At 46.9% G+C, this 25240-nt stretch overlaps 6 protein-coding genes across 6 annotated transcripts; 4 read left to right on the top strand and 2 right to left on the bottom strand.

Moving 5' to 3' along the window:
- Positions 1-1099: 1099 nt before the first annotated feature.
- MGYG_04677 (hypothetical protein) lies at positions 1100-2302 on the top strand (the record flags this gene model as incomplete). Its single annotated transcript, XM_003172037.1, has 1 exon — positions 1100-2302. The coding sequence occupies one exon, from the start codon at positions 1100-1102 to the stop codon at positions 2300-2302; it is 1203 nt and encodes a 400-aa protein (XP_003172085.1).
- Positions 2303-2616: 314 nt separating this feature from the next.
- On the bottom strand, positions 2617-5049 carry MGYG_04676 (fungal specific transcription factor domain-containing protein; the record flags this gene model as incomplete). Its single annotated transcript, XM_003172036.1, has 5 exons — positions 2617-2642; positions 2692-2799; positions 2890-4236; positions 4296-4864; positions 4919-5049. The coding sequence occupies 5 exons, from the start codon at positions 5047-5049 to the stop codon at positions 2617-2619; spliced, it is 2181 nt and encodes a 726-aa protein (XP_003172084.1).
- An 818-nt stretch (positions 5050-5867) lies between these two features.
- MGYG_04675 (hypothetical protein) lies at positions 5868-7523 on the top strand (the record flags this gene model as incomplete). Its single annotated transcript, XM_003172035.1, has 5 exons — positions 5868-6067; positions 6123-6297; positions 6454-6501; positions 6552-6629; positions 6690-7523. The coding sequence occupies 5 exons, from the start codon at positions 5868-5870 to the stop codon at positions 7521-7523; spliced, it is 1335 nt and encodes a 444-aa protein (XP_003172083.1).
- A 492-nt stretch (positions 7524-8015) lies between these two features.
- On the bottom strand, positions 8016-20604 carry MGYG_04674 (lovastatin nonaketide synthase; the record flags this gene model as incomplete). The annotated part of the gene is made up of 10 exons (XM_003172034.1): positions 8016-10882; positions 10958-12850; positions 12902-13599; positions 13652-15887; positions 15944-16164; positions 16216-18193; positions 18344-18463; positions 18542-19180; positions 19251-19889; positions 19974-20604. 10 exons carry the CDS (start codon positions 20602-20604, stop codon positions 8016-8018), a joined length of 11922 nt encoding a protein of 3973 aa, XP_003172082.1.
- A 592-nt stretch (positions 20605-21196) lies between these two features.
- On the top strand, positions 21197-22363 carry MGYG_04673 (hypothetical protein; the record flags this gene model as incomplete). The annotated part of the gene is made up of 1 exon (XM_003172033.1): positions 21197-22363. The coding sequence occupies one exon, from the start codon at positions 21197-21199 to the stop codon at positions 22361-22363; it is 1167 nt and encodes a 388-aa protein (XP_003172081.1).
- Positions 22364-22694: 331 nt separating this feature from the next.
- MGYG_04672 (hypothetical protein) lies at positions 22695-24482 on the top strand (the record flags this gene model as incomplete). Its single annotated transcript, XM_003172032.1, has 9 exons — positions 22695-22791; positions 22892-22912; positions 22940-23006; positions 23071-23345; positions 23380-23415; positions 23572-23676; positions 23763-23812; positions 23856-24167; positions 24228-24482. The coding sequence occupies 9 exons, from the start codon at positions 22695-22697 to the stop codon at positions 24480-24482; spliced, it is 1218 nt and encodes a 405-aa protein (XP_003172080.1).
- Between the last annotated feature and the right edge of the window lie 758 nt (positions 24483-25240).

Below are 25240 nucleotides of genomic sequence, written 5' to 3'. Positions count from 1 at the left end.
CGGGACTATGGACTACCCTGTTGTAACATGGTGTATCATTCAGGTTTTTGAAGGAATACTCCGTGTGTATACACACACACGCTATTTGTGCGCGTCGGCTTATCTTACTTGTAAGCACAAGGCTGACATGACAACTAAGTTAGTTACATGCATGAGATAACTATATAAGACGGTATAACAGGTGAGTGATTTTGTACCAACCAAATGCTAAGTTATCAGCGAGTGTCCATTTCATCCTAACGGCCCTCCGCAGCTGCCAGGCTTCGAGCAGATAACTAGTTATAGCTAGCGAACAACTTAACTAGCTAGTTACTCCGTCATTTTTCTGTCCAATATTACGTCCTAGGGAATATCTCTATCGCCATCACTGTTCGTCTATCCTGTCCTTGGTATAGAAGGTTAGTATCGGCGCATTCAGCCTTCAATAACTCACCGATTCGTCCGTATAGTTAAGTCGGATACATTCAATTAATCATTTCATCCTTCAGTTATTTATAACTAGCCACTCGACGTCCCTGAACCACAGTCTGGGCTCCGTTGCGTCTTCCCTTGCAGCCTTCGCACCGACTACCAGGTTGATACCCTCCATACCGCTAATCTATATCCATGTCATTAATACCTTGGGGGTATTTTAGTAGACTTTACTCCGTACAAGTAAAAATGGATTTGAGGGCATGTGGCCGCTATCGTCCGCCATATAGCAGGTATATACTCTGCACCCGGTAACTTTCTTGCGAACTAATTAGTCCGGAATTCCTCCATTGTAATCATAAAGTTATCATTTTGTTCGTGAGTGTTCCGCTTATACCAATATTGATCTTAGCGGGGGTGAGGTTGGTACTCCGTACTCTGTACCAATTTACGTGGTGTTACCTCGTCAAGCAGATGCATGAAGGCTTTCAGGGGTGAGAACAGTCCAGCTAGGGCCTGGCAACTGGGCGCAGCCCCTTGTTAATGATACAACTCGGCACCCAGCGGGGACCTGGATTATGAGGCACGCGGCTCTTTATAACTAAATAACTAGTTAAATGCGGCGCTCACACCCAAGAAGGAGTTAAAAATTTCTTGGGACTCGCTCCGACCGAAAAGCTTGACGAAGATGACTTCGAGGTCTGATTTCCAGTCCCTACGATCCTCATGCGAGCGTTGCCGTTTTCAAAAACTCAAATGCACCCCTTTGCACAAAGAACAAGCGAACAAGACGCCGCAGTGCGAAAGATGTGCTCGTGCAAAAGTTGAATGCGTATTCAGCCGGAGAGCACAGGGGAGACGGCACTCTCAGAACCCCCCATCTAGAGTCTCTCAAACTAAATGGAAGTCGGGAGACTTTTATGTTGACACTCTTACACATTTGCCTCCAGCGAGTGATACAAGCTTCCTCTCGCCAGATTCTCCGCAAATTAGCCCAGCCTTGACATACAGTAGCTCCGACAGCCATTTTAAACTCCCTGTGGACGAGAGTAGCATAGTGGATGCGAATGGCGGATGGCCAAGCTTTAATGGTGTGGATTTTATGGCTTCCTCGACAGGCCCCGACTGGCTGGTTGAAGCGTATGAGCCAAGAGGCGGTCCGCTCCCGAACCTTGAATTGGAAGATCAACTTGATATGACAGCAAGTAAAGTTCCAGGAGTCATCGTACGCCTCTCGGCGCTCGTCATCGATATCAACGACACTGTCGAGACTCTTCAAGGAGGACAGTGGGCTTCTTTGGAAGATATCAGTCGCCTTGAAGAGTATCCCATAGGCAGCGTCCTGCAGTTATCCCAGCAGCTCACATTAATTCTCGAAGATACGGCACATGCACCACCTGCTGAAGTGCCGAAGCGGTCAGCAGAGAAGCCAATTTCCGAAAGTGAAAACCAAATAGTATCGGAGTCAGAGAATAATATGCCTACCCAGCTCCTGATTTTGTCTTGCTATAGTGCCCTGACAAACCTCTATACGATTGTCTTAACACATTTTGAGGCACACATCCGCACACTACCAGAGAACACACGGCTGCCGCTTACGGCTCCAATTCAGAGCCGAGAGCTTCGACTAGGCGAACTGCCCTCCACGGACGATACGTGGAGCAAGATATGTACAGCTGTTCGACTACTTCTAGCTACCTTGCAGTATATAGAGCATAGTCTCGGCATTCCAAACTCCCAGCGCGTTGTGAAGGATATTTTCCTAATAGATGGCAGCCCAGACCTACACAGAGGAGTTATAGGCGATATTACCGCGGCTATTCCCACCAAAGTTCTTGTTGAAAAGGTTCAGTCCCTGAAGGTACTCTTGCGGGAGAGGATCAATCTTTAAATTGAATGCCATAGTGGGTGTGCCAAGTGAATATGCCAAGCGAATCTTGAAGGATTGGGCTTATAAAATAATGGTATCTTTTCTTGAAAGAGGGAGGGGTCACTCCCTGCGCCGAACTAGCTGCGGTAGCAAGGGTTAACTCGTCCTCACGCTCCTTTTAACGACAGTGCAGTGGAGGTTCAACTTAGCAATTAGTTTTCCTATATACTGAGACGTCTATAGAATGAGTGAGGATATAAAGTATCGCTTAAGAATTCCGGGTTTCTAAGAATTAGCTATTGAAAAGTCCTCGTTCCAAGGCCATTGTAGTGAGCCTATTGTGCTTTCTGCTGTGAGTGAACTAGTTAACCGAAAGTCATAGACTATTAAGATTCGTCTGTTGAGCATACCAGTGATCTCCTGCTGGTCTGCATTTGTGGGAAACGTAGGGCTAAAAAAACTCCTTAAGTTATCATTTGTTGGGGATGCCCAGCTGCGTAATATTGTTGTGTCAAGCACTAGAAGTCGAATAACAAGCAAAACTGGGTTAGCTAAGTGCGTAGCGAAGGGTCGTGTAAATATGGACTTAAAAACTCCACATCACTCACTTTGCTCGATTGAAGTGTTTATTTCGATCTCGGGGCGTGTATTAGAGATGCTGTGGCTAGTTCCTAGAACCACACTCAAAGCTTTTACGGCCCTTTGCGCTTCCTTTGACAAATCGCTTGATTTGAGCCATATGTTGTTTGATCTCTGGAGGGCCGCCCAGATAGTTTCGGTTTGTAACACATCGCTACCATTATTCTCCACGCCACGAGTCTGCTGCACATAAAAGCAGAGAATGCTGGTTGCTAGGAGAAAGTCATGATTGATTAGTGACGACACCCTCCACCGTTCCTGGTACAGCCGACAGAACGGCCGCGTCTCTTCGTGTAGTATATGCTGATACTCGAGCAGCTTTAGGGCGGCATTTAAGCATGCTTGCTGTGATTGGCTATGCTGCATTCTCGTGGGTGAGCAGTACGAGTATTTCCTATGTAGTATAATTCTTGCTCTGTGAAGTATGATGTCTAGGGATAATTTTTGCATAATGACCTGCGGTGTGTCCAAGATACACTGTGCCATGGAGTGCCACTTTAGGCACTCGGGGATAGCTTCGTGTGCATCATGTAGCCTTTTGTCCATTTTCATCACTTCTGCATAGGTATATGATCGGGTATCAGCTGCAAAATCCCATATATACCCGACTGTTGACATCACCCTAGATTTCACTAGGCGGTACAACATGGGAGTGAGATCTGTTTCCGGTCGTGATGGCGGCATATCGATGATAGCTTGGTTGAAGTCGCTGTCGAGTAAATTTGAAGGTTCACTTGTATCAGCTTGCCACGGATTAATTAGCCGTGGGAGCCCCATCTGTATGGAAATTCCGAGGTCAAGTTCAATAATGGTTGCCCAGACACGTTTCCGCATTTCGCCAATGAATGGAGATATTCTCTCGTCGAAGTGTTTTGGATCTCTATGGTATCCCATATGCATCGCAAGTTGAACTATGGTACCTAAAAGTATCCAAACGCCGATTTCAGTATCGGTATGAATAAAGAGTTCGACAGTAAAGTATAATATGAGGGTCTCCAGAACATAGGGGCCACCTTGGGTATAATTGCCCAAGATGAGACAATTAACAATATTTTGTCGGAAACTCTCCATAGATTTTTGGAGGTCTTGCTCTATCAATAGGCTTTCAGCGTTCTGGACGTTGGAGTCCAGCCTGAACCTTTGGAAGAGCGTAGCAAGACACATGATTGTGAAAAGCAGACCAAGCCAAATAATCGGTGCTGCAGATGGGTCCTCCCAGAATTTTTCGTACTGGGAAAATGTTAGAGGTAAGCTTATCAATAAAACAGGCAGCAGTGATAGTACCTCCTCCAAGAACTGGAAGCTATGAAGAGTAGCTATATTGCAACGGTGACTTTAGTATTGAACTCGGTCTTAAGTTTTCGGGGTCACTCACCAGGAGACATCTCAAAGAAATTAAAATAATGAGAAACCAACCGATCAACAGTAGAGCGAGGAGGTATCAATGATAAGATTTCTTCCCTACTCATGGGTTTAATAGAGCTATGTAACAATAGCGGGCCTGTCCAACCCGAAACGTTATGGACGGTGGGCTGAGGACCAACTTGGGCTTCTTCTTCCCTTTCGAAGTGGTCTTTGATATCCGAAATTTCATTGAGGATAGCGGCCCAGTGGGTACTGTTGACGTAGCTCGTACCTGAGGCGGTCAATCTTATACTGCCGTAGTCAGAAGCTGGTGATGCGGTGTTGGCGATATCTACACCTGAGCTAAACGGATTCGAGTCATCCGCAGTGTGTGGCGAGTTTTCCCGTTCCTGGACATCAGAGGTTTTCTGCATCAGGTCAACAACCAAAGTTTCCAGATGTTTCAGCCTATCTTGCATGGTGGAAACACGCGGTTGTGCGCCGTCTCCAGGCTGCAGCGTGTTCGAGGCATATGAGCAAGAAGAGCCTAGGGACCGCTGGGTGCAGGTTCCACAAGGCTGCTGTCTGTCGCATCGAAGTCTAATAATAGTTATAATTATGCTTTCTAAAACAGTAGTCTGTCAATATGCTCACTTCATCCGCCTACACAGAGTGCAAGACAGCAGTGGCCGTTCTCGACGCCTGCTCGAAAGCAATCGTGCTCTACCCCGTGGTGTTTTGCCAGCTCCCACTTCCGGAAGCTGAGATCCACCTGGGTCAGACATTGTTGATAATAGCCTCCTTGGGGCAGATAGCTAGTTATCTTGTAGCTTGTACGGTTGGTATAAATGGGTATGTGGTAGTAAATTGACAAAGTCGTTGAAATTAGAAACTCCCTTGACTCTGGTTAACTAGCAAGTTAAATTTAAGGTGTCAACCTTAACTCCGGTAACTAGCTCTTATTAAGTTAGCGAGCAAGTTAACTTGCCTGATTACTAACTAAATATAGTTAGTCATGTAACTACCGAGTTCTTTTTTTTAAGGGGTGAACTTTCTCACTAAAGTCCGATCCGATGGGCCGGTGAGCCGATGCTCCAGCGAGTTAGTGAACGTTGGTGTTGGTGGGAGAAAAAAGGCTCGGTTGTTCTCTAGTAGTTTTATAAGTAGTTTAGGGAATAACTAGAAGAACCAACGAAATACTTGTTATTTTCTATAACTAGTTATGCGGCTGAACTTAAGACCTGCCACATTTTCGGTTTATGAAGTCATTTTAGCTATTGGTCGTTTTTCGTCTTGTCGACATTTGAGTTGGTTGCTTAACCCCCATGCTTTCTTCCTTCCGCGCTCCCCTGATCGGACATGTTGTATGGCGGACAATGTTCTTTGACAAGCGCTGATTCCATGGCCCGATCCGATGCCCCGGCCCGATCCCGTCAATGCAGGGCTAACCTTGGTTGGTTATGACGCCTTGAGCTTATTATACTTGCTCCTCCGTCCAGGCTATTGTAGATATACCCAGCTGTTTGTCCAGCGTTGATATTTAACGAGAACTGTTTGACAACAGAAAATACAAGAAGATAAAGTTGCTTCAACGAGATCCAAAATGCACATACCTGCTTCCCCAGTGAACGAGATGGAGTGCGGCGACAACCCACCCTCTTTAGCCTCCGATGTACCAGAGGAGCGACCCAAGAGCCCTGCCAGCGACAGTGATATCCTTGATGATCACATCAACCCCCTTAACTGGTCATCAGTTAAGGTAAACTTTCATATTACTCTCGTCAGTCTTTTTGTACTAAATGCGTAAGTGCCATTCTACTCTTCTGCCAGTCACTGGACAGCGCTAACGCCTACACAGCAACCTAGCCGCAACAATGTTCGCCCCTGGAGCGGCTGAATTGGCGAAAGAATTCCAAATTGTTAATCCCACGATTGAGGTCATGACCGTCAGCCTATATGTTCTCGGATTTGCCCTGGGCCCAATCTTCCTGGCTCCCCTCTCGGAATTATACGGTCGGCTACCGATTTACTACGTATGCAATGTCGTTTATTTTGCATTTATCTTGGGATGTGCTTTTAGCACAGATGTTGCTATGTTCCTTGTTTTTCGGTTCATAGCTGGCTGTGCTGCATCGGGCCCTATGAGTATTGGTTGAGGTACAATAGCGGATATTATACCTCTGGAAAAGCGAGGAAGGGCAATGGCATTGCTCACCATGGGGCCGCTATTGGGACCTGTATGTGGCTTCTCCCAACCTTTTTTATTTATAACTAACAGCTTTTACAGGTCCTTGGGCCTGTGATTGGGGGCTTTGTAACCCAGTATATTGGCTGGCGTTGGACACTGAGGATCATCCTAATATTTGTAAGTAAATACTTTCCAACATTCCTATATACGCCCTCGTCTAATTGATCGTATCACTAGTCCGGAGTGATTGGGGCCGTTACCTTTGCTTTTATGCGGGAAACAAATACCCGTGTTCTTATCCAGCACAAAGCAGCGCTGATGCGTAAACAAGCTGGCAATCCCAATCTTTTGCCTAAGATTAGGAAAGAGACTCCGCTAAAAGTACTCCGCCATGCCATTATCCGCCCACTGAAGATGTTGATCTTCCTTCCAATTGTTTTATTGGTCTCCCTATACACCGGTCTCATGTTTGGAATCGTTTTTTTGCTCTTTACTACCTTTCCGTCGGTGTTTAGTGGAGTCTACGGATGGAATGAAGGCGTCTCTGGCCTTGCATATCTTGGGCTCGGCATTGGTATGATGCTCGGCCTAGTTCTCTTCTCCATCCTTAGCGACAAGCTTCTCAAACAAAAACAGGCTTCAGGAAGCACATCCTCCGACGACATTAAACCTGAGCAGCGGCTTATCTTGCTAAAGTGGTTTGGTCCTATTACTCCACTCGGCTGCTTCATGTATGGGTGGAGTGCCCAGTATCATACCCATTGGATTGTACCGATACTAGGGACTGGTATTATTGGGCTCGGATCTCTGTTTATTGTTATACCAGGGCAGATCTACTTGGTAGATTGCTTTGGGGCAGAAGCAGCTGCGTCTGCATTAGCTGCTAACCTGCTTGTACGCTCTCCTTTCGGTGCCTTTCTTGTCCTAGCTGCACCACCAATGTACAAGAACCTGGGCTTGGGCTGGGGGAATAGTGTGCTGGGGTTCATTACCCTTGCCTTTACACCAGTTCCATGGCTCCTCTATCGCTATGGCGAGGCCTTGAGACGCCGGTTCAAGGTTAACTTATGATTCCCGTTGCAGGAGTTAGTGGGTAACCAAACCTTAGCCCTGTCGAAAGGAGAACCTAAATCTATAGATGCTAGTTGGTAATTCTGGGTTGTAGACTATAGCTTTATACATGATCATTTAATTAATAACATCATTCAATTTGCCCAGGTGCCACAAAATTTAAGGAAGCGCAGCGCCATTTCTCTTGGTGATGGTGGTTAACATTGTTAATACTTATGTATTGGTGGTTACCTCTCTACCATGACTGATATCAGCCAAACGGTCAAGATAGCTTTCACCCAAGCTAAAACTCTTAACCGAGCCTTGGAGGTGACCCTACTGTAGATAAGAAGATTACTGTTCAGATGGCAGACTCGACCGCGGGGAATATTAGTCTAAGGCCGAGTCAATAAATGAAATGGAAAGGGGGAAAATAAAGCAACCAATGCACTAACTATTTTTCCATACATGAAATAAAATGACACTTATGAGTTAAAGAAGATACACCGTTTTTCAACGCCTGGAAACCAGCATCCCGTCTGCACGACCAAGCAACAAATCCTGTGCTGCAATGAAGAATCCAAACCCAGCCAATTTAGCTTTCCCAAACCACTCTAGAATTGGCATGCTGGGTAGACTGTATAGATGATGGTCCTTCTGTATGTGCGATTTAAAGTCTTCGACAAAAATCCTTAACGTTGCTTCGTGCTCGATAATTTGCACAAAATTGTTGTTATCAGCATGATGTGAAGGGGCCGTTGTGCTCAAGATGACGGCTTGGTGAATTGCAAATACAATTCTATCAACTGGTAAGATATCAACTGAGCCTCTGACGCTTTCAAAAGAGGGCCGTGTACCAAGTTTGCGGGAAATTTCTGTTAGTTGTTGGAGTACTGTAGATTTGAATGCTTCGTTATCAAGAGTGGGCTCTCCCGGTACGCCAACTGGTCGGTGAATATAGACAGGGAGTTCCAAGGCAGGGGCAGCCCGCTGAAGAAAAGCTTCAGCAGCCCATTTTGTAGACACATAACCGTCACTACCGTCGCGCGGTGGTTGAGTATTAGTGTTAGTATACAATGCAACGCCACCAGATGACATGACATGCAAAGGAATCGAGCGTCTCGCTGCCAACCGCACCATTCCTTTAACAGAGTCAAAGTTGTCTGGTCGAAGCACCTCATACCTGTCCCAGAATGACCTGTTCGCAGCGCAATGAAAGATTATGTCTAATTTTTCCGCAAGGGCACTGTATTCGTCATCTGAAATGCCCAGCCCCGGTTTTGATACGTCGGCTTGAATAAGTCTCACTTTGCTGCTTCCTTGATCGATGTCGGGTATTTCGTTATCTATGTGGCGAACAAGTGACACAATCTCAGTAATCTTTGGATCATTCGCAAGGACCGACAATAGGTGACGCCCTAAGTATCCCGTGGCTCCAGTCAATAGAATGGTGAATGTACTGTTTCTGGGCTCCCATTTCGATACCTCAGTTTTTGCTTTTTGAAAAGGCTCTGGAAGTTGTGTCTCAATCTTCCAGTCAATCAGCCCGCCTGGGCAGCTGTTTTCAATAACCGTTGCCATGGCACCAAGGGTAGTGGCTGCCATCAAAGTCACAAGTTTTGGCGAAGCTAGGAACTCCTCCCGTATTAACGCCTGCAATTTCACGAGGAGAATTGAGTCACCTCCAACTTGGAAAAAATCCGATTCCGCGTCAAGTGGTCCAGGATTAACTGGAATAATTTCACGCCAAAGACCGCTTAACTTTTGTTCCACATCTCGAAGATTTTCCGAATGCCCTATGTTCTCCTGAAGGCTGGGTAGAGGCATTATCTGGATGGCCTTTCTGTCAATTTTATGATGGGACGTTCTTGGAATATCATCTAGTATAGTAATAATAGAAGGTTGCATATACTGAGGCAGAGGAAGGCTATGGCGAAGATATTTGATCATCTCAGCTCGTCCATCTTCTGAGTACTCAGCCGAGAACACAACATGTGCTGCTAGGAAGCGGCTTTCACCAGAACCTCGTAGAGTAACGACAGCATGAGAAAGGGCACCACCGGAATGTCGTATCAGGGCAGTTTCGATTTCCATCAGCTCTATGCGAAAGCCACGCAACTTTATCTGAGTGTCGCCCTCAAGTCGACCGTCACAAAACAAGGTCCCATCTACAAGGAGACGACCACGATCGCCCGTGCGATAGACTTTGCTAGAGGTCTCAAAGTAATCGTCGGAAACAAACTTTTGCTTTGTTGAACCTTCATTATCAAGGTAGCCGGAAATAACACAGGGGCCACCGATGACGATTTCTCCAGGCACGCCGAGCGGTACTGGTCTCGCATTGGAATCAGTTATGCAAACTGAGAAGCCGGGTAGCATGAAGCCTGCAGGCAATGGATCCTGGAGGTGTAAGCCTGTGTATTCCAACTCGCCCTTGGTCGAGTATATTGTTGTCTCGGCAGGCCCATAGCCGTTATAAAGGCGAAGGCCAGATAGACTTAAAGCTGCAAACCCGCGAGCAAGACTGACACTCATGGCCTCGCCGCCTGAGAAGGCGTATCTCCAGGAGGTACAATGTTTCAGAAGTTCCGAGCCATACCGTAACCACATATCATACTCGGAAGGCGTGGCAGTCGTGTTGGTTACACCCTCGTCCAGCATTATTTGGCTAATCCCAATAGGGTCACCCCTACTACGATCAGGTACAACGTACAGACATCCTCCATTTGCCAAAGCAGAGAAAATTTGATCAAGAGAGCAATCAAAGCTAAAAGGGCTCTGCTGCAAGACAACAAAGGTATCATTGGCTGCTGCAAAAATGCGGCTTGAAGCTTCGATAGATGCTACAATATTCGCATGTGTTATGAGAAGGCCTTTTGGTTCCCCAGTAGACCCGCTCGTGAACAGGATCATTGCTTGCGCGTTAGGTTCGGCCTCATTTGCCTGGTGTTTAGTTCCATGGTGTCCCAAGCTAGAAACTCGCACTTCACTAACATTACCGGCATCAATAAGCTGGACCTTTGATGTTGTGGTATTGTCCGTAAGAATCAGGATGGGCCGGGCAGCTCTGGTAATAGCTGCAAGACGAGGAATGGAGTTTCGTAAGTCAAGTGGCACGTACACAGCGCCGACCTTGAAAATGGCCAGCATAGAACAGATCCAATCCGTGGATGGCTCCTGGAATACACCAACTATGCTCCCTTTTTTCATTTTAAAGACTTGAAGAGCATTGCATATTGTATCGACACGGGCACTCATTTGTTCGTAGTTTAGGGTGTTTCCATTTCCATCCTTTAAAGCCACCCTGGAGCCGTGGAGTCTGATCATGCTCTCAATACGGTGGACAATCGTTTGTGGCCACTTTGCTTGGAAAACAGGTGCTTGAAAAATACATCAAATATAAGCATCCTATCTTTTATTATAGCATATTGGGGTGGATATAATTAACTAGTTACCTTTGCCTGCTTCCAGGGCTGCCTGGGTATCATGCGGAGACCAGGCCGGGATGTCGTCAACATCTTTATCGCCTGCGTCAACCATGAACTCAAGTGCATTGGTATAGGAGCGGAGCAATAACTGAGTGTTTTCATCGCTGTATAAGGCATCCTGAAGCCGTAGTGTGAGCGAGGTTTCGCCGTTTACCTTCTCTGTGATCTCTAGGGCTATATCGTATCCCGTGCTCGCGCTGCACCAATTCTCACCATCGATCTTACAACCACACCAGGTGGATCGGTCCTGTACAACCTGCCTGTAATCCATGAACACCTGGAATATGGGTGTATACGCGTTTGATCGTGGCACGTTGAGCTCTCTTAGAAGAACATCAAACGGCAGCTGCGAGTATTGTAAAGCAGAATAAGTCACACTACGTGCTGACTGGATGGCTGAGGAAATTAAAGTGCCGGGTCTATCGCGGTGGAAGTGAAGCGGAAGCAGATTCAGAAAAAGCCCAACGCTGCTCATGAAGTTTTTATCCAGGCGGCCGGCATCTGCAATTCCAATGAATATGTCGTCGGTGGTTGGAAGAAGTCGGAATAAAAGAGCTTGCAGTGCGCCTAGATAGACATGAAAAGTTGTGGCATTGCTTTGGCGTGCAAACCGCCGTAATTTAGCCGCAAGGGTAGCTCCAATACTGATAGTCGCTTCGTGTTGAGTGTAATTGCTCACAGCCTGCCTTGTTTTTGATTTGGCAAAGGGGAGTAACTCAATGGGCTTTAGATCAATAGCAAATGTTTTACGATAATGCGCAATTGCCTTGTTGAATGCTCCAGTTTCGTATAGCTGCCTTTGTTTCGCTGCGAAATGACGATACTGGGACTCCGGAGCAACAGGGGCTAAGGTCTCCGAGCGATAAGCAGCTTCAAGGTCCTTGAAGAAAACACTGAAACTGTAGCCATCCATGAAGATATGATGCATTCCAACTATTAAGAAATGCACTTGATCTGATAAAGTGAGCAATGATATCCTTATCACGTCACCACTGGTTAGGTCCCATGTCTCGTTATGGGTATTTTGCAGTTCCGCATTCGCGTCTGATTCCGAGGAAATGGGCTTTGTGGTCAATCTCATTGCTGAAGTTGTCTCGATTACTTGCATAGGCATTCTTCCATCGCCTTCACCAGACCAAGAAAATCTAGTTCGGAGAATTTCATGGCGATTTCCAATTGCGTGTACGGCCGCCTCAAGAGATTTGACAGAAATGGGCCCTGTAAGTTTTAACATTACAGCCATGTTGGACGCTTTCTTGTTAGCGAGGTACTCGCTTAAGAACCAGAACCCGGCTTGCCCAAATGACATATCGCATACCACTTGATTTGCAGGTGGCCCGGGTGGGTTGAAACTTGCTCCAAGACCATTATCCTTAGACTTCAGGGGCTTCTGTTGTGTTAATGGAATAGAATCAGGGGAAATATCCCAAGGTTTCATTGGTGTACCCGGGCTGCTTTTTTCAGGCGTGGTCGAGGTGTACGGCGTAGCGATTTGCCTCTCGCCAGTGGTCGAACTTGGTGTGGAAGTGTAGCTCGTGCAATCCTTCTCCAGACTATTATAATCCGTAGAAAGGGTGGACGTCATCGCCGGTCGATCGGAGCCTTCGCCAGCTTCAACGGCTAATAAAGATGCAATGGGAGCTGGTAATGAATCGATTGCTTCTTCTAGCAGATCAGAAATCGAGCTGCCACCCAGGATTTTGAGAACAGGGATATCCACTTCCAACTCTTTGATGAACCAAGAACGTATCTCAACAGCCATTAGAGAGTCCACTCCCTGTTCAACAAGAGTTACCTGCTCGTTGATCGTATCGCTCGGAGGAATAGCCAAGATACGTCTTAATTGGGTAATGAATGAATCTACTTCAGTGTCAGTAATAGTCACAGTTCATTGGGTAGAGTCAGCAGTACTTTTGATCACCAAAGCGGCGTCTACCTTAGATTTGAGCTCTGCAAGCTGAACTCTTACAGGTAGAGACAAAGAATTGTCCATCTGTTCACGCTTATTCACACGCTCCATCATAAAATGCCCGAACTTGACATCTTTAAGGTATTGATCCTTAGCCTGGATATCCGTGTAAATTGGCGAAACTCCAGTGGTAAGTTCGCATACTCCTGAAAAATCCGGTCGACCCAAGATAATGGCTTCAGCAAACAATAATTGCAAATCTTGCTCGGAGATAGGTCGATATCCCATCTTAGTAAAGGTATCCTCGCTAAGATCGTCGGATCTTTCCACATAGCCGATTCCTATGACAGAGCTAATGTCGATACATGACGCTGCGACGCCACGCTTCTTCCGCTGTGCTGTGAGAGCAGTCATAAACATGTTTCCCGCTGTATAGTTACTCTGCCCACTGTTGCCCACAACACCCGTCAGTGAGGAGAAACATATGAAAAAGTCGAGCGGTGAATCATAGAAAAGTTCATCCAATAGCTTTGATCCAATGACTTTGGGCCTCAATGCCTGGTTAAAATCTTCGTAGGACATCTTATCGAATAGAGAATCCTTAAGAACCATTGCTCCATTCGCAACGCCCGCTATTGGAGGCATAGACTTCTTAATGCTCTCATAGCATGTATGAAGAGACTCACGGCTAGTTATATCCCTATAGAACCAAATTAGGAGTGTGGTCATGTCCGCAAGAGGAGTGTACTCACATTGGAGAAACCATGACATCCGCCCCCAGCTGCGCCATTTCTTGCATGAAAGACTTACTAACTTTTGGCCGTCGGCTAGTAAGAACAACATATCTCGCTCCATGGGTGACCATCCATCTACAGAGCGACTGGCCAATCTCGCCAGAGAGACCAACTAAGAAATAGGTCATATTATGACGGAAGATATTGCCTTCATCAATTGGGCGAACCACAGTGTCAAGTGAAGAGCCAGAGCAATCCGCAATAGAAAACTGACCCAAGGCTGCAGTTTGGTAGGAAATATCCTGGGTTTGTACTATTGGTAAAGCCATTTTGTCGTCGTCGGACATTTTGATATCTAGAAAAGCTTGCTTCAAGACGTAAGAGACCTCTTCCAAAGAGATCCATGGCTGAAATTCTGTATTGGCCCCAAGATGATATTTACTATCCACAACTTCACTGTAGCGGGGTAGACAATCAACAATGAGGCTCCCAATGCTAGATTCTCCTGTTGCCGAAGAAAAATCTATAAATTTTGTGGCAGAAGAAGGCAACAGCTCCCTGATATGACGTTTTGGGAGGCCTTTATAGATATGATGCCATCCTGGCTGTACTATGCTCTGATTAGAAGTTGTGAAAGTCACTGAGACTGATACGCCAGTCATAATCTCCTTCAAAGCCTTTGCAACTAAAGGATGAGGGTTGTGAATGACAAGGCTCTCTCCCTTGGTTATAAGTTTCATAATGTTGGATGCCACCATACGTGATGCAGCCACTCCGAGTGTCTGGACTGGGTTGGCATTGTCAATAGGAATGGTCCAGGCTGTCGGTATAGTCACTGGCGATTCAGTAATATGTGTAGCAGCCAGGACTTTTTCTTTAGAGGCTGTATCAATTCCCAGGCAGAGCATTAAGTTACACCCTGGAAGTACTCTGACCGTGGAAAGCAAGAACTGTGTGATACGGATATTCCTCGTCTCGGTACAGAAAGGGAGTGGGGTGGGGATATGTAGAGGAGACGCGTACTGTGCCTCCCATGATCCACTATCGGCTGTAAAGATAATTTTAGCTTCTTGCGGGTTAACAGATTCATTTACAGTGCGACGAGAAGCATTATAACGTCTATTTCCTTCTTCATATGGGTATAGCCTTGGAATTAGAATCATGTCGTTTTCAATATAGAACTCCGGTTCCACGGACCAGAGCATATCTCCTGGCCGAAGTTGTTTTGACCATTTTTTAAGAAGTCCAAGGCGAATCAGATTTTCCGCTATAAGTTGTGGGGTATGACGGTTTATGACATCGATGTCCAGCATCTGAAGCGTAATATTAGGGTATTCAAATCTCATGCAACGGCCGAGACCAACAGTCATATAGCAGTGAGGGTTTTCTGCTCTGGCCCCAGTAGTAACCCAGAGAATATTTCCACTCTGACGCCAGAGAATCTTCATAGCATCAAGTTTTGTGGGGGTCATTGCAGTGAACAAGGGCTCATCTAGCTCTGTGAGACACAAGATAGTACTAGATTCGGCCAGTCCCTCACTGTGAAAGGCCTCAATAGACTCCATACGGACAGCTTCAGAGAATCTTGGGGCAAGTATAGAAGAGATTTGCTCGCAAATCCTATGGACACGCAGCGTTTTACCACCAATAATCACAAGTCGCGTAGAGCTACGTGTGGCGGGGAACTTGGAACTGTCCGTAAGCGGCGATCGAAGCATTCCGATCCGGTCATCAAGAGCCTGGGAACAAAATACGTGTCCTGGAAGGAGCTTATGAACCGTGGGGGTCTCTGTATCAATGCCACCAAAACCGGACTTCCGCAACAAAGAGTCCCATTGCGGGAGAGTCAGAGTAGGACCCCAACGCCGTCCGCTGTCAATGCCGAGCCACCATCCAGGCAGACTGCCCATGGGTAGGCCAACCCTGAGCGATTCATTGCTAACCGTCTCGAGGATGATAAGATACCCCCCTGGCTTGAGGAAGTTCCGCACATTGTTCATCATATTTTCCAGATCTTGAGTAGCGTGTAGGACATTGGACGCGATAACAAGATCATAGGACCCTTCAATAAATCCCTGAGAGGCAGGAGTCTTGGTCATGTCAAATGTCTTGAAAATCATCCGATCGGCATAATCTTTGAAGCGATCCTGAGCTGCACCGAAAAATCCGGCGGAGATATCGGTGTAGGTATATGTTGAGAACGCAGAGCCTAAGCGAGGAAGTATCCTTCTAGTCGAACCACCAGTTCCAGCACCTAGATTGTTATTTCGAGATCCAATGCAAAATTCAAATCAATGTCAAGGGGCTCACCTATTTCGAGAATGTTCATTCGCGGGTACCGATGAGTTATCTGGGACACCATGCGGGCAATATACTCGTTCACGATGTTAAGACCAAACCCGTCCTCATAGACGCTATCGAGCATCCCATCCTTCGTCATATGTTCGAGAATGTTAGACCTCTCACGAATAGCTTGTGGAAGATTCTCTCCAACAGATTCTAGGAGGCGGACATCGCTACATTCGTAGTGCCTGGATGACCTATTAGCACCTACTAGATGATATTTGTACGGGTATTCCTACCTTCGCAGAAGGGTGTCAATGTTGGCCTTCGTGTCATATACAGCACTCTGTGGTGTTTGTGAGTTTTCGCCCCTCATGACTTGCGGTACGACGTATTCTGCCCAATCAAGTAAATGTCGGTAATGCGGTAGAGTCTTTGCCTTCTCTTCCACTGTAATAGTATCTATCAGCTGGCGCAGGTAGTAAAAGGCGATCCGGCCACAGTCCAGTGCAACCTCGATATCCTTGGGTTTGTATCCATAGTCTGCTGCTACTAGGTCGCCGTCCGGGAGGGCAGCTTGGTAGTCAAATCTCGAAAATAGTACGATATCATTAGCTGGGACCGCAGGGGAAAGAGGAACAAGCCTCATGTCTTCAATGTGTAGAAACAAGCGACTGCTTGAGTTCGTCAATAAGTTCAGCTCGGTAAAGATGCTCCCATTCGCATACGATTTCGCGAAAGCCTCATACTGCAGTATAGTTGGCATCCCGATACCTAACAACGTGAAATGTGGATTGATAACTATACGTCGGAAATTTGTAGGAACATGCAAGGCCCACATACGCTCGTCACCAGGACAGCAATATGCAGCAAAAGTGGATTGCAGAGCAGTATCTAGCATTCCTGGGTGAACTATAAGTTGGTCCTCCCATTCAGAATTGCTCTGATTTTCAAGTGTGCCTATTGCATAGTCCGCTTTACGTTGTATGCTGTTGATTCCACGGAAAGGTGACGAGTAATTATACCCGAGTCGGTTAAGAGACTCATAGAATCTGTCAACTGCGACGTCTCTGATATCATCGCGGTTCACTTCAATTTTTGGGAGCCTGTCAAAGCTTTGATTTTCAAGCAAGACTTTTGCTTTACCATTGGCATTGAGAGCCATTGCTGACCCATTATCACGAGGTCCACCGGAATGACAGGAGAACTGGGTATATATTTCATCACTTGTTTGGCTGAGAATATTGACGCCGAATACAATTTCGACACTTGCGCCATCATCATTAAATGCCATTGCTCGGCTGATATCGAAGTCCTCTATTGTGATAAGGCCAATACTCGAGCCGCGGGCCAGGATGGCTATCGCTTCCACTGCCATTGCAATATAGCCGGTGGCAGGGAAGACTATCTGACCTTGGATTTTATGGCCAGCCAGCCACGAAATTTCCTTTGGATGTAAGATATTGCGCCACTGGATACTCTGAGAAGTTTCACGATCCTGGCATCGCCTACCCAACAAAGGATGGGGTGGATCTTGAAGGCTGTTGTATAAACCGGACAATCGAGAGAGCGACATAAAGCGCCTACGGTCAAATGGGTATTGGGGTAGGTTGCGGAGGAACCGTCGAGGATCTGGCGATGGCGACATGGCTCGGTTGAATGCGTCGAAAGAAACGGTGCCAGCTCCAAGGTAAGACCAAATAGACCCAAACGCGCTGGACAACACATGTATGTCGTCTTTTGTTCGACTAAGAAGGCCCACATACGGCAGACGCTCTCCAGTTACCTCCTCCAAAGTATCAAGGCAAGGGGATTTAAGCGCAGGGTGTGGACCAATTTCAACAACTAAGTCGAAGGGCCCGCTACTTGCTGCAGCTTGCACCAGTGCTGGGTAAAAAAGGACAGGACTGATCATGTTATCAACCCAGTACTGTGAATCGATGTCACCTATGGCCATAACCTTCCCTTCTCGCACACTAGAATACCAATTGGGTCCAGACGGACTTGTATAATGGACTCCACATTCATCCATGGCTGTAAGATATGCACCTGAGCATGGCAAAATGTGGGAGGAATGATAAGCAGTGTCCACATTAAGTCGTCGTGCAAATTTATCCTCGTCTTTGAAGACGTTGATGGCCTCGATAATGGCATCTTCATCACCAGACAGAGTAATGCTTAGCGGTGAGTTTCGGGCAGCTACCTGGATTCTGCCTTTAAAGGAATCGAGTTCACAAAGTTCAGATGCATCCGTAAAGGTTGTCCCAGCAGCCATCACTAAAATGCGTCAGAAAAAACAGACTTTGTTAGCCGCTTAAGTTCGAACATGCACCAATCAGTGAAGGCACTAGAGCATCACGTCGGAGATGAATAACCTCTAGGGTTCCACTAAAAGTGAGTTTAAGCAGTGGGTTCGTTGCTACTTACTAGCGCCCTTGCCGCCATTTGGCGATTTCGCAAGTTTTGTATAAACACCCCTGTAATAGGCGATCCTAATAGCGTCGTGTGCTGTGAGGAATCCGGCAGCATACGCAGCTCCAATCTCGCCTATTGTCACTTAGTGAATAACTGGAAAAACGAATGGGTTTGGGCGGAGGGTTTATTCATCGCTTTATTTATACGTACCAGAGGAGTGACCAACTACCGCGTGTAGAGTAATGCCTGCTAGTCGAAGTAGGTCGACAAGAACAATCTGAACCGCGGTGCAAAGAGGCTGGGAGATCTCCGCCTCAGATACTCTTGATGAGTTTATATCCGCAAGCACCATTTCTTGCAAAGTCCAAGCGGGGCGTACGTCGGGAGGTAGCTCTGACAGCGCTTGATCAAGCTCGGCAAACCGCCTGGCCACGTAGGAAGAGCCCTCTAGCAATCTTGCGCCCATTCGTGGCCACTGTGCGCCTTGACCGGTGAATACACCCAAGATCTTCGGGGATGTCTTGGAAGAGTGTCGTACACCCATAGAGCTCTCCTTTTCACCACTCACTATCGCATCTATCTGAGAGCGAGCATCTTCCGTCGTTAAGGCGGCGATTGCTACCCTGTATGGTAAGGTAGAGCGCCGTGACTGCAGAGAATAAGCAAGATCATGCAAGGATTCCTGCTGGTTAGATCTCAGATACTTATCGTAACTTGACAATAGGGAACGTAGGGACACTTCGGATGAGGCAGAGAACGTTAAAGGGGTAAACAAAGGGCCTTCCACAGCTAAAGTTGGTTTTGGTTCGTAGGCTTCGAGAATTGCATGAGCATTGGTGCCACCAAAACCTATCATATAGTTAGCGACCGAAGCTAGCTTCTTCACTAGAAGTTCAGTTAGATTCATGACCGGACTTACCAAAACTATTTATGCTTGCTCGACGAGGCTGGTCTGCGTGTGTTCGGGGCCAAGTCTGAGCGCAAGTGGGGACCTTTAAGTTATGGTAGAATGGTGCAAGCTGGGGGTTCAAGGTATCAAAATGCATGTTGGGGGGGATAATTCCGTTCTGAAGGGCCAGAGAAGTACTAATCAAACTAGCGAGTCCCGCAGTCCCTTCGGTATGACCGACCACAGTTTTTATTGAGCCAACGAACAGTGTATCGTTGCAGGTATCAGTTGCATAGAATGCGCGAAAAATTGCTTCAGCTTCCTTAGGGTCACCAGCCGGAGTTCCCGTACCATGTGCATGAAAAAACTGGGGTCGATCTTCTGGTTTGTTGATATCGAGTCCAGCACGAGCATAGGTGCTTTGAATAAGGGCTGCTTGAGCAGTTGCACTTGGCATGGTTAACCCCGGGGTTCGTCCATCCTGGTTTACACCAGTCCCACGAATAATACACTCAATATGGTCATTGTCTCGGATTGCAGCACTAAGAGGCTTCAGGACGACAGATGCAATACCCTCTCCACGTGCGTACCCGTCAACATCCTTATCCCACATCCTGGATCTTCCGGAGGCAGAGAGCATTGACAGCTTACTCTCCGCAACATACATCCCTATACGTTATATATATATTAGTTACCGCCTTGTAAAAACCAAAAAAAGTGCGTGCAGAATAGAGTAGTGACTGATATACGTACCTGGAGTAAGAATTAGGTTTGCTCCTGCAGCAATGGCAACATCCGACTCGCCGCTACGCAGAGTTTGGATAGCCAGGTGAACAGCAACAAGGCTAGAGGAGCACGCAGTATCGATAGTCATACACGGCCCATGCCAATCAAAAAAGTATGAAACCCGGTTTGAGATAATACTGCGGGAGATACCTGTGGCTCCATACTTTGGAAATACCTCCAGATCTTTTGTAACTATAGTGCTCCAATCGTCGCACATCACGCCGACGTATACAGCAGTAGACGACCCTCGAAGCCCTTCAATCGTCTGTCCAGCGGTACATAGAGAATCGTACACTGTCTCCATAAGCATCCTCTGTTGGGGGTCGATTGCCTCAGCTTCACTAGCGGGGATATTAAAGAATCCATTGTCAAACAAAGTAGGGTTCTCATTCAGGAAGTATGACTGGCGCACGTTCGTTGTCCCGTGATGATTGGGGTCTGGGTGGTAAAAGGCATCAGCATTATACCGGTCTGGCGGGACCTGGCGAAGGAGATCTCGCGGGGATTTGAGAAGCTCCCAAAGCTTTGACGGTGTATCACAATCGCCAGGGAAACGACAGGCACTTCCAATGATTGCTATAGGCTCCACTGCTGCCATCCTAAGAAAGTGATCGCCGTCCTGATATATAATATGTAAGGTAAGTTTAGATTGATGTATTCCAAGTAATACAGCATTTGTCGAAAAGTAGTTGGGCGGCCCCTAATTATGTTATAGAATAGTGTACCTGTAAGGCATTCCGATAAGACATGGGGGGAAAGGGTAAAGGGTCGGCTTATTAGCAAGGATGACTATTGAACCCATGTCTTCTAAATTAATTGATCCGACTATTTGCGAGTGCAAAATCAGTTCATGGAACTGCTGTGGCACGCTATTCGATATCCGCAGAATATCGGGCACGGAACACACATATGAAGGTAGCATGCAGAAGGAGGAGAGGGGGTGCAAGGTATCATCGGACAATTTCGGATATTCCGATCCAGGCTAGCAAGACACTGTGGTAGCAAAGGGAGGCACCATATCTGTTGCAAGGCAAAAGGATGTGTAGAAAAGGCTTTCTCCCATAGCCAGCCTGTGCCTTCAATGTAAAGTAATCGCCTGAAACCGGCGACATCCAACTCTTGCACGGTAACAATCTGGCCACTCACTCCAAACTACTAAAGAAAAAGAACACAATTATCCAGAGGCAATAATGGCGGATTTGCTCACATCTTATTTCCATATTGGGGGGAATTCAATCGTCCCCGGCCCAGTCCAGGCTTCTGAATATGTGACTGGATCGAGCAACGTTTTCCCAAAGTATGCGGATGCCATCACAGAGACAGCCTGGGAGCTGTGGCACTTTGACGGAGTCTCTGAGGACGGTCGAGCCGCAGTCGTTGTATCAATCACTAGGAACGCGGAGGGCCGTAACAAAGGCGGGTTCAAAGTCCAGGTCATTGCAAAGTGGCCAGACAACAGTACCTGGCATCGAGACCTGTACTTCCCAGAGTCCGTTGTAACGGCGGCTGGCGGTGAGGATGGAAACATCCTAGGTGTCTGGAAAGACTCGTCGAGTAACGGCAGCATATCTTTCAATGTCTCTGCCGGCGCTCTACAGGCCGAGTTGTCCTTCGACGTTCCGGACATCGTAAATGGCCGTATGAACCTAACCACCTTGGCCGGAGATCAGGGCCTCGATACCTGTCCACGCCTGGGGCCCGCGGTACATTACGTGCGGCCCATTGGAAGAGCATCAGCAACGGCGGATATGACGTTCAGCGATGCAGAAGACAAAAGTCCTCGACGACTGCTGCTCGGGCTGGACGGTGTGAAAGCCCACGGTGGGATGGACCATGTCTGGTCGCATTCAGCGTGGCCGCAGGTCATGTCGGAGTCGTACTACCTGCGCGCCCAGGTCGGCCCGTACGCGATGCAGGTGATGCGCATATTCTCGACCGTCCAGAGCGGCAAGACGCCATACACCACGGCAAGGCTCTATCGTGACGGGGGACTGGTCTGCGCAGCTCAGAACATTGTCGCTGCCGACGAGAGCGAGATCACGGAGGATTCGCTTGCTATCAACAAGGTGGATGGTCCCAACAGCGATCCAAAGGCCTCGGGGGTGGCGGGTGCGTTTCGCGACAAAAACAACGGCTACATCGTGGAGTTTGCCAAAGCAAACACTGATGGGCGGCGGTGGAAGTTCCAGGTGCTCCATGAGAGCGTCCTGTGGAATATACCGACCAGTGGCCCTGGGCCTGCGGCCACGGGAAATACTGGATTCATTGAATCGGTCTTGGGCGGTATGGACAGGGAATCGTACAGGGGCGTCGGGACCGGCGGCCAGTGTGAATTGCAATCACCGCTCGTTAGTTAAATGGTTAACTAGTTAATTGCCTTGTAAATAGCTACCTAGGTGCAGAGAAGTTGATACAGGATTGGTTACAGAGTGCTATATGAAATAGTTGCTAGCTATTATTAGCCAAAGAAACGTGCAGCAGAGATGGACAAGATGCGTTTCGTCTCGAGGGAAGAGTTTGGGTAACTACCTAGTTATTTAGTTAGAGCAGCAGTATTGCTTTTCGGCCTTCAACCCTGGCAGGTCTACAAATATTTGACATAGCCCCAGGTTAAACGACCCTCCAGTGCTGTCGCGCCCCTTGGACCCGTCCACTTGTCCAATGCAGGCCCGCATTAATCCTGCAGCCATGGCATGCAGGGCGCTGACCAGCCACCACAGCTTTTACTCGGGGAGAAAAGTTCGGAAAAATCCAGAGATGGGAGGACAATATGTCAATGGTTTCTGTGCGGGCGCCCCTATATCCCTCCTCTAGCACTCCGTAAAGTTGGCATGAGATTGAGTTGCTGGAGGACAATCCATATAGTCAATTAACTAACGAACTAGTGCACGGTTTTGGGGGGTTCGGTAATCAGTCAACTACATAGCTAACAGCCATGCTGGATGTGAAATACCACCTCACTGTTCTGTATACCCCTCGAGTGGGAGATATTGTGGCAGAGTAAGAGAACCCATTATACTCATCTATATGAACATGGTTGTAAGCCATAATAACCTGCCGATAGTATCGTCTTTGTTCACGGTATCCAGGGCCATCCAGGGAGGACGTGGACAGCACAACGACCTAAAGACCCAAGTTTCAGGGGCAGGAGGTGGAAGCAATCGATTCTGAAGCGGTTTTCCGTAAAAGGTTCACAGCGCCAGTCAACACCGGAAGACAGCCCGCGAGAGAGATCCAAAACGGATGTCTTTTGGCCCTTGGATTTGCTGCCGGCGGACTGTGCTGACTGTCGAATCCTGACGTTTGGGTATAACTCGATAGTATCAAAATTCTTTGCTAGCGCAAATCTGAATGGTATTGTTGAGCATGCCAGAAACTTCCTACATGCGCTTGTACACAGTAGGGACGAGTGTGTGAGTGTTTCAATCTCCGTGTGAGCTCGTGAATCACTACCTACATACGTTGGTAGTTGGCTGGTTGGTTAGTTAGTTAGCAAGTTGCTGGACTGTTAGTTGACTAACCAGTTCGCCGACTAACTAGCTAACTAGGTAGTCTAACTACCTAGGCAGTAACCAAATAACCGAAGTTGAAAAGCAGTTGGCTAACCGACTATTTCTTGCTTCTCTCCAGCGAGGTCGATATATAGTCTTCGTCGCCCACTCGTTCGGTGGTAAGTGATTCCTTTCAACCAAAGCTTGTCAATCAGTTATATTGATCAAATCGCAGACAGCTAACCAAAATCCTGTCTTGGCAAAGGCCTTCTTGTGAAGCAGGTAGCTAGTTATATTATACCCCTGATTATTACAGTATCCTCAATGGCTTGAAAGAACAAAAATCTGATTCCTATAGGTTCTTCACCTCGTCCCGGAATTCAAAGATGCGGAGATACTTGACATTAGAGCTTCAACCAAGGCGATCATCTTCCTTGGGACGCCCCATCGAGGAAGCAACTTAGCAAAATTCGGGGAAGCTTTGAGAAAAATCGCTTCGTTCACTGGGTTCGGCACGAACCCTCGGATTATACGCCTTTTACATTGGGACAACCCTGACCTCAAGGCATCTCATAATGACTTTATGCAACAATGGAATCAAGATAAATTCCTTGTTCGGACCTTTCAAGAGGGTCTCCCTTTTGAGCCATTGAACGGAATCCTCGGAAAGGTACACTCTTTATTTTATGATGCCTAGCCCAAATACTGGTTAACTAATCAGGTGTTGTAGGTAGTGCCAGACGAATCTTCGCTATTGGGGGACCCAAGGGAGAATGCCCGATATATTAATGCTAATCACCGCGATATGTGTCGTTTTACTGGTAGAGATGACCCTGGGTATCGCCTTCTAGTAGGGGAGATTCGACAGGTTATAAGAAAACTCCGCATTGAACACCAGAAACAGAAATTATTACGGGGTCCAATTTATTTCCCGTTCATATCTCCAACTCCAAGATGGAGAACCAGAAGAACCCTCCGAAGATAGCGGTATATGTTCCAAGTTTTTTCTTAATCTAAGTGTTATTATAGTGTGCAATATTATCTTCCCATTTTTTACTTTAGGTGTCTCCAAAGCCAGCTCGCGGGAATATGAATAACTGTTTAAGATATCGAGACTACTTGCACATGAGATTTGATATGCAAGGATAATGCTCGTCAAGTTAATATGATTCTAGACGGATCCATTTCTACTCCACGTAGAAAGGAAAGTTGGAGCTGGGAAGCGGGAAATCTATAAGGGTTGCTATGTCCAGACTATGAAATATATTGCGCATTCAGCTCGTTCAATACCCATTGCGAAAAACTTACAAAAAGAGCTATATTTGCCTGACATTTGGTGATCATAGCAAAGTAATGCGTATTATGCTTTGTGTAGTAGCTACCTATTTTAACAGAAATTTTTAGCTAATCATATCGCTGTTGACTCTTAGTAGCTGATTACCTTGATTCAGCAAACATTAGGTAGTTGTGTACTTATTTACAGCAGCCATGCTAACTTGTTTACCAGGATGTACAATCCACAAGTATTACCTTTCCTCATGTTCATTCTCGTCTTCATCTTCCTCACCCTCCTCATCGCCCTCGTCATCATCGTCGTCATCATCATCCTCATCTTCACTGTAGTCTTCATCATCATCACTACCTTGAATGTTGTCGTCATCATTATCAAGTTTCAGTCCGTAATCATCCTCAAAATCTCGCAGAGTCCGTAGTTTTGGTTGGAAACCTGAAGATTCAAGTGGG

Source organism: Nannizzia gypsea, genomic scaffold (assembly GCF_000150975.2).
Source record: "Nannizzia gypsea CBS 118893 supercont1.4 genomic scaffold, whole genome shotgun sequence".
Taxonomy (NCBI): domain Eukaryota; kingdom Fungi; phylum Ascomycota; class Eurotiomycetes; order Onygenales; family Arthrodermataceae; genus Nannizzia; species Nannizzia gypsea.
Note: the sequence above shows the minus strand (reverse complement) of the source record. Positions and strands in the feature narration are given on the sequence as shown.